This window comes from Danio aesculapii, chromosome 23 (genome assembly GCF_903798145.1).
Source record: "Danio aesculapii chromosome 23, fDanAes4.1, whole genome shotgun sequence".
Taxonomy (NCBI): domain Eukaryota; kingdom Metazoa; phylum Chordata; class Actinopteri; order Cypriniformes; family Danionidae; genus Danio; species Danio aesculapii.
The window spans coordinates 39188447-39206944 of NC_079457.1; the positions used below are offsets into that span (position 1 = coordinate 39188447).

General features: G+C 37.9%; 2 protein-coding genes across 5 annotated transcripts in view; both read left to right on the forward strand.

Moving 5' to 3' along the window:
* The window catches only part of osbpl2b (oxysterol binding protein-like 2b), a 37863-nt gene extending 36920 nt beyond the window's left edge, over window positions 1-943 (forward strand). For both annotated transcript variants that reach the window (XM_056449391.1, XM_056449392.1), the window contains exon 14: window positions 721-943. In XM_056449391.1, the coding sequence (XP_056305366.1) occupies window positions 721-823 (103 nt within the window). In that variant the 3' untranslated portion in view covers window positions 824-943. The remainder of the gene's footprint in view (window positions 1-720) is intronic.
* Window positions 944-8280: 7337 nt separating this feature from the next.
* Window positions 8281-17739, forward strand: adrm1 (ADRM1 26S proteasome ubiquitin receptor). 3 transcript variants are annotated; one of them, XM_056449085.1, is made up of 10 exons: window positions 8281-8498; window positions 8950-9163; window positions 9239-9355; window positions 11940-12063; window positions 13400-13486; window positions 13583-13655; window positions 13745-14004; window positions 15244-15401; window positions 17189-17291; window positions 17503-17739. In XM_056449085.1, the coding sequence occupies exons 1-10, from the start codon at window positions 8296-8298 to the stop codon at window positions 17604-17606; spliced, it is 1443 nt and encodes a 480-aa protein (XP_056305060.1). In that variant the 5' UTR covers window positions 8281-8295; the 3' UTR covers window positions 17607-17739. The 3 variants fall into 3 exon arrangements, with proteins under 3 accessions (XP_056305060.1, XP_056305061.1, XP_056305062.1); XM_056449086.1 differs by having other exon boundaries at window positions 13403-13486; XM_056449087.1 differs by having other exon boundaries at window positions 13406-13486.
* The last annotated feature ends 759 nt before the right edge of the window (window positions 17740-18498 follow it).

The window sequence follows — 18498 nt, forward strand, 5'->3', positions numbered from 1 at the left end:
AGAAATGACTGTAATTGGCAATGAAGGTCATCAATTCACTGAACTCACCGCTGTTTACTGAGTGTAACCACAGGTACAGGGACACTGGAGCATTTTAAAGCTGCGATTTGTCAGTGGATCGCTCGTATGTCAGCTTATAGACAAACCAGCTGATCGCCGTGACTTTGAAACACTCCAGTGTCCCTGTATCTGTGGTTACATAGTAAACAGCTGTGAGGTCGGTGAACTGATGACCTTCACGGCCAATCACAATTCATTTCTGTTGAGCACATAAACCCAACGGCAAATCAGCAGTGTTTAAGAACAAGTGCTCATATGTTAGTGGGAAATGAACGTTTTTAAAACTTCTCTATCAATTTTCACTGGATTCCAGTATCGTGACAACCCTAATATTTTATTTACCTACTAATGTTAGCTTGAAGGTATTTGTAAACTGCTGTGAAGTTCAACAGTAATAAAATATCTTGATATTTTTACATCTTTTTTCACCAAATTACGGGAAATTGTATCATTAACGGTAGCGAAAATCGATATTGGAATCGATATCAATAAAATCTAACTAATACCCATCCCTAATGATACTGTACTGTACCAAACCATCACCACAACACAATCAATCTAAAACGAGGCTGATATTATAACCCAGAATTATTGTATGCTTTTGTATGTGTATGTGTTTGTTTGTTTTTTATGCTAACCTACCTATCAATCTGTTTTTAGGTGGTTTCAGTTGGGCACAAACCCATACACCGGATCACAGGACTGGCTGTACACCGGCGGCTACTTTGATAGGAAATACAGAGACTGTCCTGATATCTACTGATGAGGAGGTACAAGTTCAAAAGGCAGAGGTTTTGCCGTTATCTTCAGCACTTACGTTTATGATTGTGTCCATTTGGAAAGCATCTTCCTTCACATCCCATCAATTTCTCAATGGAGGAAACACCGGTAGGAGATTCAATATGCCTTTTTCTGCCTTTGAGCATCCCTTTTTAAGAGCTCCAGCAAGTTCAGTGATGCTGGGGTTTAATGTAGACATAGCTATATCACATGAACTCACCAACAAAACGTGACTCATTTGGCCACGTACAGTAGACATTTAACATATGTAAACTAATTCCAGATGTGTGAGCACTGAGCCACCTCTGATCCAGCTGTATGTGTGGAATAAAGCATTAATTAGATAACGACAGTAATAATGCTAAGCGAATGATGATTATGATGAGTGGTAATAATGTGTATGAGTGCGCGCTTGTGGAATTCATGTAAAAACCTATAGATTTTGTTTTAATTGGTACAACATTTTGCCGTTTTCAGAATAAACCTTACAAAATATAGACTCATCATGCGATCAATATGATGAAGCCATTAAAAAAACGATAGTCTCAAAAGCTCACTTTGTGGGTCTTTCAGAGGCTCGTGGGATGTGAAATAGGCTGATTGTACTGACTTTAATGTTGTTAAATGATTACAAAAAAGCTGCAATGTAAAAAAACTAGAACTTACTACCGTTTTCAGTAATAAATTAAGTTAAAAGCTCACCCAAAAATCAAAATGTACACATTTTCAAGTAGTTCCATATCAATACCAAAGCTATTTTGAGGGATGTAGGAAAAATGAATACTATTGAACTCAATGGTTACAAGTTTTCAACATTTTTCAAAATATCTTCTTTTATGGTTAACTAAAGAACGAAATGCAAACAGGTTTGAGATGAATGATGGTTGAGTAAATGATGACAACTTTCATTTTGGGTGAACGAATCCCTTTAATTTGTTTAGGTTTAACAAGTTAAAGTTATTTTTAAGGTTGATCCAATGGATATTTTGTTTTCAGTTGTGTGTAGACGTTGCAAAATGTTCATTTAGATGTTTCACCGTTTCTATAATGTGTTGCTGTCACACTAAATTGTTCCTCAAGCACTATCCAATGAATTTGTTTTGTTGGGTGTCAGGTTTTTTTTTTTTGTAAATCCATCAGCGTTTGTTCTCAAATATAGACGCTTACACTGTGTATTGAGTAAATGGACAAAATCTATGCAACTACATCTGCTTGAACCCCCTTAATAGATATAATGGAAGCTCATGTAAGCATAGATAGTACATGCGTCATAAGTCGTTATAAGACGATTTTCTGCCTATTGATTCCATCTCAATTATTTTAAGATGTTATTCGAAACATTTAAAGACGACTCCGAAGGCAAACGAGTGTCTTCTCAAGTACGTGTTATTTCCCCACAGTGCCTGATTTTTTTAGTCACTAATAATACTTTCTTGAGCTGTTTGTTTCCCTCTTTAAAGATTTGAGCATGTTAAACATCATATTTGATTTTTCTAATCCTCTCTCAAACATACTAAACATTAATTCTTCAGATGAACGTGACCATTCATTCATTCAGTACACTACTTGTCTTGCGTCTTGTGTTGTACTTGTTCTTCATTTAATTGTACATTTGAATCATTGGATACTAGCGTTATGAAACTAATATTCCACAATTAAAGTATAGATTTTATTTTTATGTGGCTTTGTGTCAGTTCATTGAGTAAGTGGAATGATTCTCTTCACTGTATGTCATATTTGTCTTTCAATGTACAAATCTCTGAATGTTCCAAGATGTTGCACATAGATCTCTAGCAATCGCAAGCGCAAAGCTCCTCGTCTTGTGCAATGATTTATTTTTATAGTATTTAATTTTTTCGTTGGTTTAAAGGTGTCTAAAGGTATTTTTAATGTAAAAGGGGTAATACTCCATTTTTCAGCAATGCTTCAGAATTAAAGAGGTGTTCATTCTGGTCAGAACAAATCCTCCTAATTGACATTTTAGTTTGAATATGTTGATTCTTTTGGAATAAAAGGACTGATTGAAAATGCTCTGTGTTTTGTTTCTTTTGAAATCAGGGAATGTGTGGCTGGCCAGTAGCGTGGTGCATTTTACATTTGTTAGGGTGAGTAATAAAGCATCTTGTCAGTGTTTGGCATGTTTGTAGCTCAGAAACAAGGTTCACATTTATTTATATGAACCACACTAACATGCAGTGAGATGCAACCTACGGTTTAAATTATCCAGGATGCAGTTTTGTCCTATTTTAAGTTATTTTTATCAGGAGTAGAAGAGCAGTTAGGCATATTTCATGAGTTTTATATACTGTATATTCTAAAGCAGAGATGCCCAAGTTGGTAACCTGCCAATCCAATCTGAGAAGAGAAATGGCCCGCCAATCCAATCTGACAAGAGAATGGCCTGCCAGCCAATCTGAGAAGAGAATGATAGGATGTTTTAGAGATTGTCATTTCAAATCTAATGCAACCTTTTGTTTGTTTGTTTATTGTAAAAAGCTAACTGAAATTAACTGTTTCAATGGAGTAAATTAATCAGATTTAGTTTAAATGTACATACGTCGCCCAACAGATAGAGGACAAATCAAGGCAAAGGCAGATTCTGCTTAACTAGTGTATTCAGTAAACTCAACTGTTATAAATAGGATTGTTTATGCTTTATGGCAAGTTATCGTTTAAAATGTTAAACTGCATTAGTTCATATGATTTAAAGTAATGTTTTCTAATAAATAGGTAATTACCCATGGCAGCTTTAAAGTCATTTAGTTGACGTCATGAGCTTCGGCGCACATACAGTTAACACCACACTGTGCAATGTAATACATCGATTTGAACAAATAAAAATACTTACAGGTTGTGGCTCACAATCCACAGCTTCGACTATTATGGTTAGAGCTGTTCCTTCTTTGTGGAGTGTTTAGCCGAATCCAGCACTAACCTGGGAGAGATTCTGGAAGTTCTACTTTGTCAAATGCTAGCACTTTATATTATTATAATTCATTGGAACATAATTAAAATTAAATTGTAAGCATTCTCTATTCATGTTGTAACCTTTGGAAGCTCAAATACAGAAACAGAACAAGCTCTGTGGAAATAGCAGCGTTTGGACGGCATTTTAACTTTCTCTGCTATAGCATTACAGTGCCTCTGGCCATGCCCGTTCACTGCACGGGGTGTATGTGTGTAACCTGAAGGATTTATGATCGCAGTAATAAATTCAATTCACCTTTATTGTATAGCCTTATACAATGTACATTGTGTCAAAGCAGCTTCACATAAAAGGTCATAGTAAATTGGAATATAGTAGTTCAGTTTTTAGTGTTTCAATTCAGTTCAGTTAGCTCAGTTCAGTGTGGTTTAATAATCACTACTGAGAGTCCAAACACTGAAGAGCAAATCCAACGATGGCGCAGCTCTATAGATCCTGAACCATGCAAGCCAGTGGCGACAGCGGAGAGGGAAAAAAACTTCACTAATTGGCGAAAGTGAAAAAAAACCTTGAGAGAAACCAGGCTCAGTTGGGCACGACCATTCTAATTTCTCCGCTGGCCAAACGTCTTGTGCAGAGCTGCAGTCTCAGTGGCGGAGGCTGGAAGCTGGCCTCAGTGAAGACTCATCTTGTCCCTGGAGCGTCACAGGAATCAGTCTCATGTTCTCCACTCCTCCATGACCACCACAGTAGCTGCTCAGGATACGGCCTGGTCCAGGATATGGAAACCTTGGGATCATCTTGTCGTTGGTCTTGGATCGAATCACTGACTCTGCATAGTCTAAGAGCCTCGAGAAGAGTATCCCCAGGTGAAAATGGAGAATAAAGAGAATAATTAGTGTAGCTGCTGTTCATAGTGTATATAAACAAGATGCAGAACCTGTGTGGAAGCCCGCTAAGTGGTGCATTGAGTGTATGCTTGACAAAACAGATAGGTCTTTAATCTAGTTTTGAATTGGGAGAATGTGTCTGAGCCTCGGACGTTATCAGGAAGGCTATTCCAGAGTTTAGGAGCTATAAATGAGAAGGCTCGACCTCCTTTACTCGACTTAGCTATTCTAGGTACTACCAGAAGCCCTGAGTTTTGAGATCTTAAAGAGCGAGTTGGATTTTAGCGAGACAGAAGGTTGGTTAGATAAACCGGAGCTAGATTGTTTAAAGCTTTATAGGTAAGAAGCAATATTTTATAATCAATACCGAACTGAACAGGCAGCCAGTGTAAGGAGGATAAAATTGGGGTGATGTGATCAAATTTTCTAGACCTGGTAAGAACTCTGGCAGCTGCATTTTGTACTAATTGAAGTTTGTTAATAGAGGATGCTGGGCAGCCAGCAAACAGCGCATTACAGTAGTCCAGCCTAGAAGTCATAAAAGCATGGACTAGCTTTTCTGCATCTGAGATCGATAGCATACTACATAATTTAGCAATATTTTTCAGATGAAAGAAGGCAGTTTTTGTGACATGGGATATATGATTTTAAAAGTTAAATTACTGTCTAATATGACACCCAGATCTTTTATAGTAGAAACTAACGCTAACTTTGTATCCCTCTAATTGCAGGTCGAGGTGTGAGATCTGCTGTGTACAGGATTTAGGCCCAATAAGTAATAATTCTGTTTTGTCTGAGTTTAAGAGAAGATAATTGTTGGTCATCCAGTCTTTAACATCTTTAATATACTCAGTTAGCTTGGACAGTTTAGACGTCTCGTCAGGTTTAGTTGAAATATATAATTGAGTATCATCTGCATAGCAGTGAAAGCTGATCCCATGTCTTCTAATAATGTCTCCCAGGGGTCGCACGTATATTGTAAACAGCAAAGGGCCTAAAACTGATCCTTGAGGCACCCCATACTTTACTGGGCTGACTTGTGAAGGCTGTCCATTAATATTCACAAACTGATAACAGTCAGTTAAGTATGACTTAAACCATTGTAGAGCCTGTCCCTGGACACCTGTAGACTTTAATCGATTTATGAGGATACCGTGGTCAAGGGTGTCAAATGCCGCACTAAGATCGAGTAAAACTAATAGCGAGATGCACCCTTGGTCAGCAGCTAAGAGTAAATCGTTGGTTATTTTCACTAATGCAGTTTCTGTACTGTGATGAGCTCTGAAAACTGACTGAAACACTTCAAAAACATTGAACCCGGATGTATTTTTTTGTAGTCCCCAAACTTTGTTTGCTGTAGGCTTTGCTAAGCTAACGGTGTAAAAGCTAATGTCTCCATTTGCATTAAACTTTGAGCGTATGTTGTTTATGTTCACACAGCCACATCACACATCAACTAAAGTTTCAAATATGGTAGTGTAATAATCGTAGTGGACCACCCCTTTTATGTAAATGCTAAGATGCAGATACATTTTGGAAATGGGCATAAACTATTCAATGCGATATTCCACTTTTGCGCATACAATTATTTTGCATATTTGAATGGCTACTGAGAAGCTTGAAATAAAACACTGATCAGCAGTAGAGTACACTTCCGCACTGTAGAAATGCTGGGTTACACACACCCTTTATCTTCATCAAGTTAGCTTAATCAGTTTATGTTGAATTAACTTAAAATTGTTCTCAAAAGTTGTCACTAAAAAAAACTCTCAAGAACTGTTGTTTGAGCTCATTTTAAATGAGATAAGTTAAATATTTTAGAGTGAGATTCTTCGCAGTAATTTGTGTTAATCTGGCACCTAGTGGTAAATTGCTTTATTATCAGCAACACTTCAATTCTCACTGTAACTAATGGCTTATTACCTACCTATTATTACGATAATGGCTGTGTATTTGTTTTTATAAAGTACATATTCAACATGATCTTATTCTACATGCCTAATCCTACCCACCCAACTACTACCATAATAACTATTAATAAGCAGCAAATTATTGTACCTTTAAATAAAGTCTGACCTAATTGTCTGATAACCATATGGATGTATATGTCAACTTTACCATTTTTTTCCTGACTTTTCAAGATGGTGAGCTGTTTTCTAAAGTAACTATAAAACCTTCAGACGGCAGGTTTGGCCAGATGAAGACTAAAGAGATGAGTTTTTCAGCCGCAGCAAGAGAATTTGGTTGTTCCAAATCTCTGATTTCTAGAATATTGTATCTTTATAATGCCACTAACTCTTTCAGGTCCCCCTAAAATGCTGATCGTCCACGAAAGAGGACAGGATAACGTGGAGATGGTCAATGGTTCAAAACTCTAGCTGGATTTTATCATCAGATCAGCTCTGAAAAGGATTAAGATCTGTTTCTACAAACAGCGTCTCTACATTTAGAAGAATTTGGACTAAAAGCCCTGCTGTGACAACCTTCATCAGCAGAAAGATTCAAAAGACTGAACTAACATTGTTGTGGGAATGGAGAACTGGACCAACATTCACTTCAGTGAGGAAAGCAAGTTTCATTTGTTTGGTCTGATGGGGAACATCATGTTCATCTTCAACTCAGTGTGTTCAGACCTCAGCGATAGGTGAAGGTGAAGGTTTCATGGTTTGAATGTTGTTATGTCACAAGTGAATAAAGATGTGACATTTGGCTTCTTCTCTCTGTGAACATGAACTTTCACATGACAAAACAGGTAAAAAACACAAATAATGAAATGGCGGCTAATTCTCAAATCAGGAAAGCCCTGAATACTCAAAAGGACAATGTAAATATGATTTCCATCAGCTATCAGCTGTTTGAGCTGCTGCTCTTTCTGACTGCAGAAGATGATGTTGTAAAACAAGCTTGCTATAACCACACAAAACAATTCTTTAAAGTTTTGAACAATAAGGATTACGTTATTCATGAAAAATAATCTATGAATGCATGAATAATATATATTTAGAATGTTATAAATTAATCTCTTATTGATTTAAACTGATTTCACTGTTCTGTGAGAAGTTTTTGTATCATTTGAGACTAAAGTGTCCTGAGGGTGAGGGGGTTAAACATATAATATTAAGAACTTATACACTTATTCATTCATGCATTTTCCTTCGACTTAGTGCCATTATTAATCAGGGGTCGCTACAGCTGAATGAACCTATCCAGCATATTTTTTATGCAGCAGACGCCTTTCCAGCTGCAACCCAGAACTGGGAAACACCCATACACTCTTGCATTTACACACAGCCAATTTAGCCTATTCTATACACCTATGCTGCATGTCTTTGGACTGTGGAGGAAACCGGAGGAAACCCACGGCTACACGGGGAGAACATGCAAACACAAACGCCAACTGAAACAGCTGGGGCTAGAACCAGCGACCTTCTTGCTGTGAAGCTACTGTGCTAACCACTGAGCCACCGTGTTGCCATTCTTATATATTCGAAATTAATATTTTTTACTTCTATGTGGGGAGCTATAAGTCTTTGACTAAGAAAGAATACACGCGGCACACACAAAATAAAGTGTTTTCATGACGATATACATGGTGAACAACATCCGTAGAAAGAAAATAAGCATCTCCATCTGCACCCAATGACACAGCAGTTGCTGAATGACATGTTCTTCAGCCAATCAGATGTTGCCCTGCGTGGAACAAGGCTGGCAGTATACAGGAAGTCGCTTAGTTTCTCACTTTTCACTAGTCAGTCCATCTGCAAATCTTCAGCGAACGAATCCTCAGGATCAAAAATCAAAACCTGCTGCTGGAATCAACGCAAGGCTAAACTCCTCCAGCGGTATGAATTACTTTTAATTCGCTTTGTTAATATATGAATCATAGCGTCATGTTCTGTTTTGTAGACACACCAGAAACAAAACGCGCAGTCATGGTGGAGCTTGAGAGATTGAAACGGGCTGCTAATGCTAACGAGTGTAGCTTTCACAAGCAAGACAATGAAATTAAATGGATTTTTGAACTGTAATATGAAAAAATGTCAAACATATTATTACATCACACCTTAATTTAACACACGCTTGTATATTTTCGCAAACAGCAGGTCAGTGATGTTTCCTGAAGCTAGCTAGAGTGCTAATAATTCTTGCTGACTAACTGCCCATCTTCATGTTGTTTCTAAAGAAGAGCTCTGAGGTTTGAATAAGAGTATGTGCATATATGGATTCAGAAGTTGTCTAAATGAGCTGTCATGTTGTAATCCTGTGTAACATTTTGTGTTTTGTGTCCTTTAGTGAAGATGTCATCTGGAGCTCTGTCCCCAGTCTGGTCTCTGGATCCCGCAGCTCATCCAGCAAGTATCTGGTTGAGTTCAGGGCTGGTAAAATGACCCTGAAAGGCAGCACTGTGACCCCGGACAAGCGCAAGGGCACTGTCTACATCCAGCAGACAGACGACTCGCTCATTCACTTTTGCTGGAAGGACAGGACCTCTGGAAATGTGGAGGATGTGAGGCCTGTTTAGTCAATTGTTCGTTGGTGATGTTGAGTATATCAGTAACTAAGTCTTTATTTTGTGTTTCAGGATCTGATCATATTCCCAGATGACTGTGAGTTTAAACGGGTGAACCAGTGCACTACGGGACGTGTGTATGTACTGAAGTTCAAGGCTGGCTCTAAAAGGCTGTTCTTTTGGATGCAGGTGAGTAAAATATTGTTCGATACTTGTTCGCATATTTCAGATGTGCTGTTAGAATACAATGCCATGCTTCCACTTGGTATTAAAGGGATGGTTCACACAAATTAAGTGTCTTCTAAACCTTTGTGAGTTTCTTTATTCTGTTGAATACTAAAGAAGAAATCTGAAAACTTGTAACCGCTGACTTTTTCTGCTTGAAAACAATGAAATGTATCATAATAACAGGTGTATATCTCTGCGCAAAATTATTTTTTTTCTTAGTTTTTTGCCTTGTTTTTAGTCCAATACATAAAAATCCTTAAATCAAAACAGCATTTTCTAGACAAGCAAAAAATACATTCACCAGACACTTTATCAGGTACCAGGTTGGACCCCCTTTTGCCTTGAAAACTGCCTTAATCCTTTGTGGCATAGATTCAACAAGGTACTGGAAATATTCCTCAGATTTTTGTCTATATTGACATGATAGCATCACGCAGCTGCAGATTTGTCGGCTACACATCCATGATGCCAATCTCCCGTTCCACCACATCCCAAAGGTGCTCTATTGGATTGAAACCTGGTGACTGTGGAGGCCATTTGAGTACAATGAACTCATTGTCATGTTTAAGAATCAGTCGTCGGCGCAATAGCCTAGTGGTTAGCGCGCCGACATATGGTGCAGCAGCACGTCAGGGCATCCCGAGTTCGAATCCTGGCTCGAGGACATTTCCCTACCTTCCTCTCTCTCTCCAGGTTCGCTTCCTGTCTCTATACTGTCCTATCTAATAAAGGCAAAAAGGCCAAAAATAAATCTTAAAAAAAAAAAAAGAAGGAAATCAGTCTGAGATGGTTCACGCTTTATGATGTGGCGCATTATCCTGCTGGAAGAAGCATCAGAAGATGGGTACACTGGTCATAAAGGGATGGACATGGTCAGCAACAATACTCAGGTAGGCTGTGGCGTTGACACAATGCTCAGTTGATGCTTATGGTCCCAAAGTGTGTCAAGAAAAGATCCCCCACACCATAACACCACCACAACCAGCCTGAACTGTTGATACAAGGCAGAATGGATCCATGCTTACATGTTGTTAATGCCAGATTTTGACCCTACCATCCGAATGTCGCAACAAAAATCGAGACTCATCAGAGGAGGCAACATTTTTCCAATCTGTTGTCCAATTTGTGAATTGTAGTTTCAGTTTTCTGTTCTTAGCTGACTGCAGAGGCACCTGGTGTGGCCTTCTGCTGCTGTAGCCCATCTGCTTCAAGGTTCGGCATGTTGTGCGTTCAGAGATGCTCTTCTGCATTCCTCGGTTGTAACGAGTGGTTATTTGAGTTATTGTTGCCTTTCCATCAGCTCGAACCAGTCTGGCCATTCTCCTCTGACCTCTGGCATCAACAAGGCATTTGCAGCCACAGAACTGCCACATTTTCTCTTTTTCTGACCATTCTCTGTAAACCCATAGAGATGGTTGTGCGTGAAAATCCCAGTAGATCAGCAGTTTCTCAAATACTCAGGCCAGCCTGCCTGGCACCATCAACCATGCCACGTTCAAAGTCACTGAAATTACCTTTTTACCTCATTTTGATGCTCTGTTTGAACTGCAGCAGATTGTCTTGACCATGTCTACATGCCTAAATGCATTGAGTTTCTGCCATGTGATTGGCTGATAAGACATTTACATTAACGAGCACTTGGAAAGGTGTACCTAAAGTGGCCGGCGAGTGTATGTTGTGTTAAAAAATAAGTCAATTTTTTTTTTTTTTTTTTTTTTAACAAGTAAAATAATCTGCCAATGGGCTATGAAAAATAACGTTATTTCAAACTGAAAATAAGATTATTTTACCCTATTGGCAGATTATTTTACTTGTTTAAAGAAAAAACTTGCTTAATTTTGACTTATTATTGCTGAAACCAAGACTTTTTTTTGCTTGTCTATAAAATGCTTCTTGAGTTTAGGTTTTCTAGATACTTGGACTTGAAGCAATGTAAAAACTCTAATAAAAATTTTTTTTTGCAGTGTAAAGAGTTCTGAGATCTAAACAGTTAACACTAGCTATGTGTCAATCTTTTCTTCATTTAATAAATGACTTGTGTCTCAAAAATCTATACTGACATTGAACGCGTGGTGGCGTTTGAAGTTGTCAGACACGGAGCATAGATGCCCTTGATTCTGGAGATAATTAATAATAAAATAACACTAATACTGAAATGTTTACGGCATTTCAGAATGACCAAAACAACATTTCAGATGTTTTACAATATGCTCAGCCTGCTGAGCATATTGTATTTACACACATTTTTATCATCACATGAGCTATTATAACAAAATCACATGACCTTTTTTTAATGCGCATACTGGAATTTGTTCGGTAAAAGTGTTTCCATCGTAGTTTATGCACATTTTTCCTTATCGAATAAAAAGTTTATCTTACTCAGTTATGTGCACGTGTTTTTCATGCGCATTTTCAAAATTTGTCTTTCCATCAACCTATTTTTATTTTATTTTATTTTTTTATGTACATATCCAAAATGCACCAAAAATAGGTGGATGGAAACGTAGCTATTCACGTTTGACTTTGTCATCTGTCTCATTTGAAGGAGCCCAAAACGGATAAAGATGATGAATACTGTCGCAAAGTCAATGAGTACCTGAATAACCCACCCATGCCGGGCGCTTTGGGCAGTGGAGGAGGTGGAGGACATGAGCTGTCTGCTCTCGGTGGTGAGTGATAGACGTGTCCCAATACACTCATGTGAATTTTATTGCTTATGATCTTATCAGATTTGTTGTTTGAGCTGTTTGGCAGCTGACATGATGGAATAATCACTCAATTGCAAAAAAAAACATGTCTTTAGATTAAGATTATTGGAATGCTGTTAGGATGACATTAATACTCTGTTTAATTTTTTTGCTAAAATACATTCCATAAAGAAAAAGCAGTATTAATCAATCAACAGTGCCATTATTCCAGAATATCAGCACTTGAGACTAATCACACATGTGATATTGAATTTATACAACAGTTCAACAAGTAAAAAGTTAATATTAAATGTTACATTTTAAGAGTGAAATTGTCTTTGTTTGGCAAATTCAAATCAAAATCTGTTTTTGAATGAATCATTTGAGAAAAAGATTCAGTGGTTTATTCATAAGGATGCTTGTTTTGTTTCTAAATGTATCAGCAGCTTTGGATAAATCGTTTAAGTTAATGCTTCAGTGATTCAGTCATTCAAACAGTGCCTGCCGCTATATATTGCTGGCTAACATGTCATTTATCCTTGACATTGTCTAAAAAAAACACTCATCAGTTATCATTAATAAAATTTTTCATCATCATAGCAACCCTTACACTGGTCGAGTTGTATAAACTTTAACTGAGAAAGGAGAATTAGTCCAAGTTTCCCAATGCTATTCCATCTTTCATTTTGCTATCACAATTTTATTATGTATAGTAAATTGTCCTCAAATTTGAAAGTTAAATTATATTATTATATAATGTAAATTTATATTTTGGCTTCATCCTCTGAGGCGTTAGTCATTTACGATGTAAGAAAAAAGGCTCACAGTGGCTTCTACTGCAGCAAATTCCATTTTTCCTTTTGCTGTTTGCTGTTCCTGTTCCTCAGGAAGTGACCTTTTTTTTTCTTTTTGGCTCATTAAATGGAAATGCTGCTTTAATCACACATGCTTTGTTATATTTCAGTTTGGCACACAACATTTACATAATTGGGTTGATTAATATATGCATTTTGTAAAAGGTTTATTTATTATACTTATGTATAAATAGTTTCTACATTTAAATTGTCGATTAAATAGTTGTCTTCAACTTTCATTTGGAAGCACAGAGATCTAAATAAAAGATGACTTGTGTGTTCTATCATGTGAAAAAGGTTGATACACATCTGTGAATAGACAAGTGGTCGGCTTTAGAGAGAGCACGCGCGCGCCTGTGTGTGTGTGTGTGTGTGTGTGTGTGTTGTATGTGTGCACAGGCCCTTTGTCTACAAGAGCGTGAAGAAAGAAAGTCTTCCTTTTTTTAATTATAACTTTGTTCAAGGAGAAGGTGGCCTGCAAAGCCTTCTGGGTAACATGAGCCACAATCAACTTATGCAGCTGATTGGACCAACAGGACTGGGTGGACTTGGTAAGCGATTTATTGAATTCTTTTTAAAAGTTCCCTATTCAAAATAATGATGTTCAGATATTTGCGGTCAGTAAAAGGTTTTGGTTCTCTCTCCAGGTGCTCTGGCTGGTCCAGGATTAGCCAGTCTGTTGGGCAGTGGAGGTCCAGCCACCAGCAGCTCAACCTCCAGGTGTGTCTCATGATTTCTCCATGCTGTGAACCATTTTCTCCATGCATTGATCTGTTCGCTCATCTGATAGCTTCATTTCTGATCCACAGCTCTCGCAGCCAATCGGCAGCAGCCACTCCGTCCTCTGGCTCTGCTGCCCGTCTGAGCTCCACCCAGGCTCCCACTACACCCGTCACCCCTGCTGCCACCTCTAGCGGCTCGCCCACGGTCACCCCCACCACCCCTGCAGCCCAGACTCCCTCCCTGCCTGCGGGACCTGCATCCAGCACACAGCCCATCCAGCTGAGCGACCTCCAGAGCATTCTAGCCACCATGAATGTGCCCGCCATGCCCACTGAGGGATCCGGAGGTAAGAGACGGACGTCTTCCTTCATCTTCCTGTTCACAAGTCATCACCCTCAAATTCCTACATTCTACAGGCCTGTTCATGAAGATGATGAGAAAATCAGATTTGATTAAAAGCATTCTCGGTTCACATTGTAAGATGGAATATACAGTTGAAGTAAGAATTATTAGCCCCCCTATAAATTTTTGTACTTTTTAAAAAATTTCCCAAATGATGTTTAACAGATTCAGGAAATTTTCACAGTATGTCTGATAATATTTTTTCTTCTGGAGAAAGTCTTATTTGTTTTATTTCACCTAGAATAAAAGCAGTTTTAATTTTTTTATGAATCATTTTAAGGTCAAATTTATTAGCCCCTTTTAAGCTAACTTTTTTTTCGATAGTCTACAGAACAAACCATCGTTATACAATAACTTGCCTAATTACCCTAACCAACCTAGTTAACCTAATTAACCTTGTTAAGCCTTTAAATGTCACTTTAAGTGTGCTGAAAAATATCTAGTCAAATATTATTTACTGTCATCATGTCAAAGATAAAATAAATCAGTTATTAGAAATGAGTTATTAAAACTATTATGTTTAGAAATGTGTTGAATCAATCTTCTCTCCATTAATCAGAAATTGGGGAAAATAATAAACAGGGAGGCTAATAATTCTGACTTTAACTGTATAATAGCTTCATCACAGTTTTCCTGGAATATGCAGAAAGCTTTTATATTATCAATCGGTCCAGCAAAGCTCTTCAAAACAACTGAACACTCTTTAGCTTAGGATTTACTGTTTTATACACTGATATTAGTTTTTTTCTGTTTTATTTATTGATTTATAACCTGCATTTTTGATGATTTTTACTTTAAATGGATGTCTCTCAGAATATTTTTAGCTTTATGTATGACCATATTATATATCAACATAACCAAGTTTCTGCTTTTTATTCTATCTTCATGTGTTCATGTTTTACCATCACTTGAATGCAGGTAAGTTTCAGGACATGCGCTAGGGCTTCCTTTACAGTAACACCTAAAACACAGATTTACTTATGAGCTTGTCAGTGGCAGGGCAGTGTGGTCTCTTAATTGTCAAGATGTCAGTGTCTAAAAAGAAAGAGGTAATTACAGTGATTTACATTAGTTTGTTTTGACCGTGATAATCATGTAGTGAAAATTTAATAATTCTGTCAGAGGGTTACAGAAGTGTTGGAATTTCAGTAAAATAACTAATCTCCTGTTGTCCCCTGTGTAGTGGACCTGGCGAGTGTGCTGACCCCTGATGTAATGGCTCCTATTCTGGCCAATCCTGAGGTTCAGCAGAGGCTGCTGCCGTACCTGCCTTCAGGAGAGTCTCTGCCGCAGAGTGCAGAGGAGATCCAGAACACACTGACCTCACCACAGTTCCAGCAGGTCACTCTCTCTCACGCGCACGCGCACTTGCGTCACCACAGTTCCAGCAAGGACACACACACCTCACCATAGTTGCAGCAGGTCACGAACACCTAGCCCAGGGGTGTCCAAACTCTGTACTGGAGGGCCGGTGTCCTGCAGATTTTAGCTCCAACTTGCCTCAACACACCTGCAAGGATGTTTCTAGAAATCCTAGTAAGAGCTTGATTAGCTAGCCCGGGTTGGGGTTGGAACTAAACTTTGCAGGACACCGGCCCTCCAGGACCTAGATTGGGCACCCATGACATAGCCTCACCACAGTTCTAGTGATGGGAGAAACAAAGCTTTGAACCACAAAAAACCACATGCATGGCTGATTTTTTTTATTTTATTTTATTTATTTTTTTGTCCAAAAGGTTGAATTGATAGAAAATTTGATTGTGTTGGCCATCTTGTAATTCTCTGTGCAGGAAAAACCCTGCGGCTGTTGAGTGCTTAATTCTGATTGGCTGATTTTGGTTTTGACCATGTTAGTTTCATGTTACTACAGTTAGATGTACTGCACATACAGTTTCTTGGTTTTATAATATTTATAAAAATAAAATACCACTACTAATATTTGTTTTGATAAAAGCGTCTACCAGATGTATAAATGAACAAAAAACTGTGAGGGCAAATTGAGAACTAAAGTCAAAAAATACTTCATTTAATTTAAATGTATTTATTTCTTTTTGAGGTCAAGTTGACCAGTAAGTCTCAGTAGGTCTCAATTATATATGTATAATTATAGAGATTTTTGAAAAGACTTTTCAGTTTTTGATCTAAAAGCTTGTTTCGACCTTTAATGATAAAGATTCCAAGAAAATTATTCTAGGGTCAAGTTCTGATTTATTTTTGTAGTGCCCATAAATAATGCATTTATTAAACATTTATGAAACCTTTTCATAAAAACAGGATGTCCAGTAGAGCTGTTCACTGTGATTTTTTTTTTTTTTTAAAGGGCACCTATTTAACAAGATGTAAGATAAGCCTTTGTTTTTTCCAGAATGTGTCTGTAAAGTTTCAGCTCAAAATACCCATTATAATATTAATTATTATAGCCTCCAGAATCTGCCCATTTTGGTGTCCGAGTATACTGTAGCTGTTTCTGTAGCCTGTGGCTTTAAATGCAAATGAGCTACTTCTCCCCGCCCACCGTTCTCACATGCATGTCTGATTCTAATCATGCGTTACATCAGATAAACAGCACAGTGACAGAGACAGACTCCGATGGAGGTAAAATACAGGTCATTAGTCAAAGAGACCAAGTTTATTTGATGTATTTGTGGTGAAGTTTATTCAAGCCTTTCTGAAATGACGAGTCACACACAAATGCTGTTTGCAGTACACACACATACGTGCATTTACTGACACCATGTGGCCGTGGTGATTATAGCGGTTTAGAATTACATGGTGATTTTACTGTCTTTATCACAAGCATGCTCTGTTTTAAATGTATAAAACTTATAAAAATCACTGAAAGTTGGAACAGATATTTTAATCCTAGTTTATTTGCAAATCAGGAAATTAAAAAGAGACTTGTGTTTCTATCACTCAAGCATGACAGTGGACACACTTTACATACATACAGCTTCCCAAAGTTGATTTTCATCATAGGTGCCCTTTAAAAACAAGTGAAATGTCTACAGTGATGGTTTCATTATGATAATCTTGTATTGAGACTTATTGGAATCAGTGAAATTCCTGATTGAATTGTGTGTGTAAACGTGCCTAATGTGATCATGTAGTTTGTCTGTGTGTGTGTGCAGGCGATGAGTATGTTCAGCAGTGCTCTGGCCTCGGGTCAACTCGGTCCGCTCATGAACCAGTTTGGTCTGCCTTCTGAAGCAGTGGACGCAGCTAATAAAGGAGGTCAGTTGTGCATCAGGAAAAGTGTTTATTTTCTCTTCAGTCTGTAATAGCCATTTCATGTAAAGCTTACTTCAAATCCACACAATGTTTTTATCTGTTGTTAAGAGTTCCTGTCAGATGATTATGCGGCTACTAAATACACAAGCTAAATTACCTTCCTTTAATTCAAAATCGATCCACAAGCACTGATCAGTTTTGTCCTGATGTGTAGATGTGGAGGCGTTTGCTAAAGCCATGGAGGGCAGCGACAGCAAAACAGACGACGGAGACTCCAAAGACAAGAAAGATGACGACGAGGACATGAGCTTGGATTAGAGACGCTCTCTGAATGCTGTAGTCCATCTGAAGTGTTCTAGTCTGGAATGTTTGCCTGTACTCATTCACTGACCCAAGTATGTGTTTTTGTATGTGCAAAAGTACGCTATTAAACCCCTGAGCTGTAACCGCAGTCTGCGCACGAGTCAAGTCCATCACATCAAACCATACCTGTCAACATTGGGATGTGAAAATAAGGGATATGCCCCAGACCAGATTTATTATTATTATTATATACAAAAGAAAAATTCAGTAGTATACATTAGCAGCAAATCCATTAGCAAACAGTTCAGCTTATTAAAATTAATAGCTATTATAATGAAATAGATTCAAGCTATCAAATCTCATTAGCCGTTTCTTCACTGTATAACTTACACATTCGGATTAAATAGCAACGATTGAATCTTATTTCATTTAGATTTTTTTTCTTTTCATTACATTAAATAACAGAAGTGTCACTTTAAAAATGCACAGAACTAACGTTATAATAAAAGCTTTCGATTGCTTTCCTAACTTTTTATGCTCATTTAGGACGAAATTAGTTGTTTGGAAAAAAAAAACCTACCAAGATCGACATCTTTAGATAATATTATGATTAATTATGTGTATATGTCTGGTTTAAACACGCACACAAAACCCAGACTTTCACTCCGCTTCAAATCGTGTGTCCAGAATTCGTTTGGGAAACAGCGTCTATTTATAACTATGGAGCGCGTCAGCTGACAGTCATGCACCATATATGACTGTTTTGAGGATTGCATATGAAGGGGCGACGGCACCTGTAATGAAAAGGAAAGGGAATCCCGCCCTGGTTGTTCGGCGGTATCGATTGCGTATACTGAGGATCAGCTCTTTAATGTTTATTTGCCACTCTTCAGAGAAAGACTGAAAA

What these genes read in the sequence shown, in the direction of transcription:
- adrm1 (XM_056449085.1), top strand. Translation starts at nt 8,296, where the DNA reads ATGACACAGCAGTTGCTGAATGACATGTTCTTCAGCCAATCAGATGTT. An exon ending in AAGGCTAAACTCCTCCAGCG is followed by an intron (nt 8,499 to 8,949) that starts GTATGAATTACT and finishes TGTGTCCTTTAG; the next exon opens with TGAAGATGTCATCTGGAGCT. An exon ending in CCTCACCACAGTTCCAGCAG is followed by an intron (nt 15,402 to 17,188) that starts GTCACTCTCTCT and finishes GTGTGTGTGCAG; the next exon opens with GCGATGAGTATGTTCAGCAG.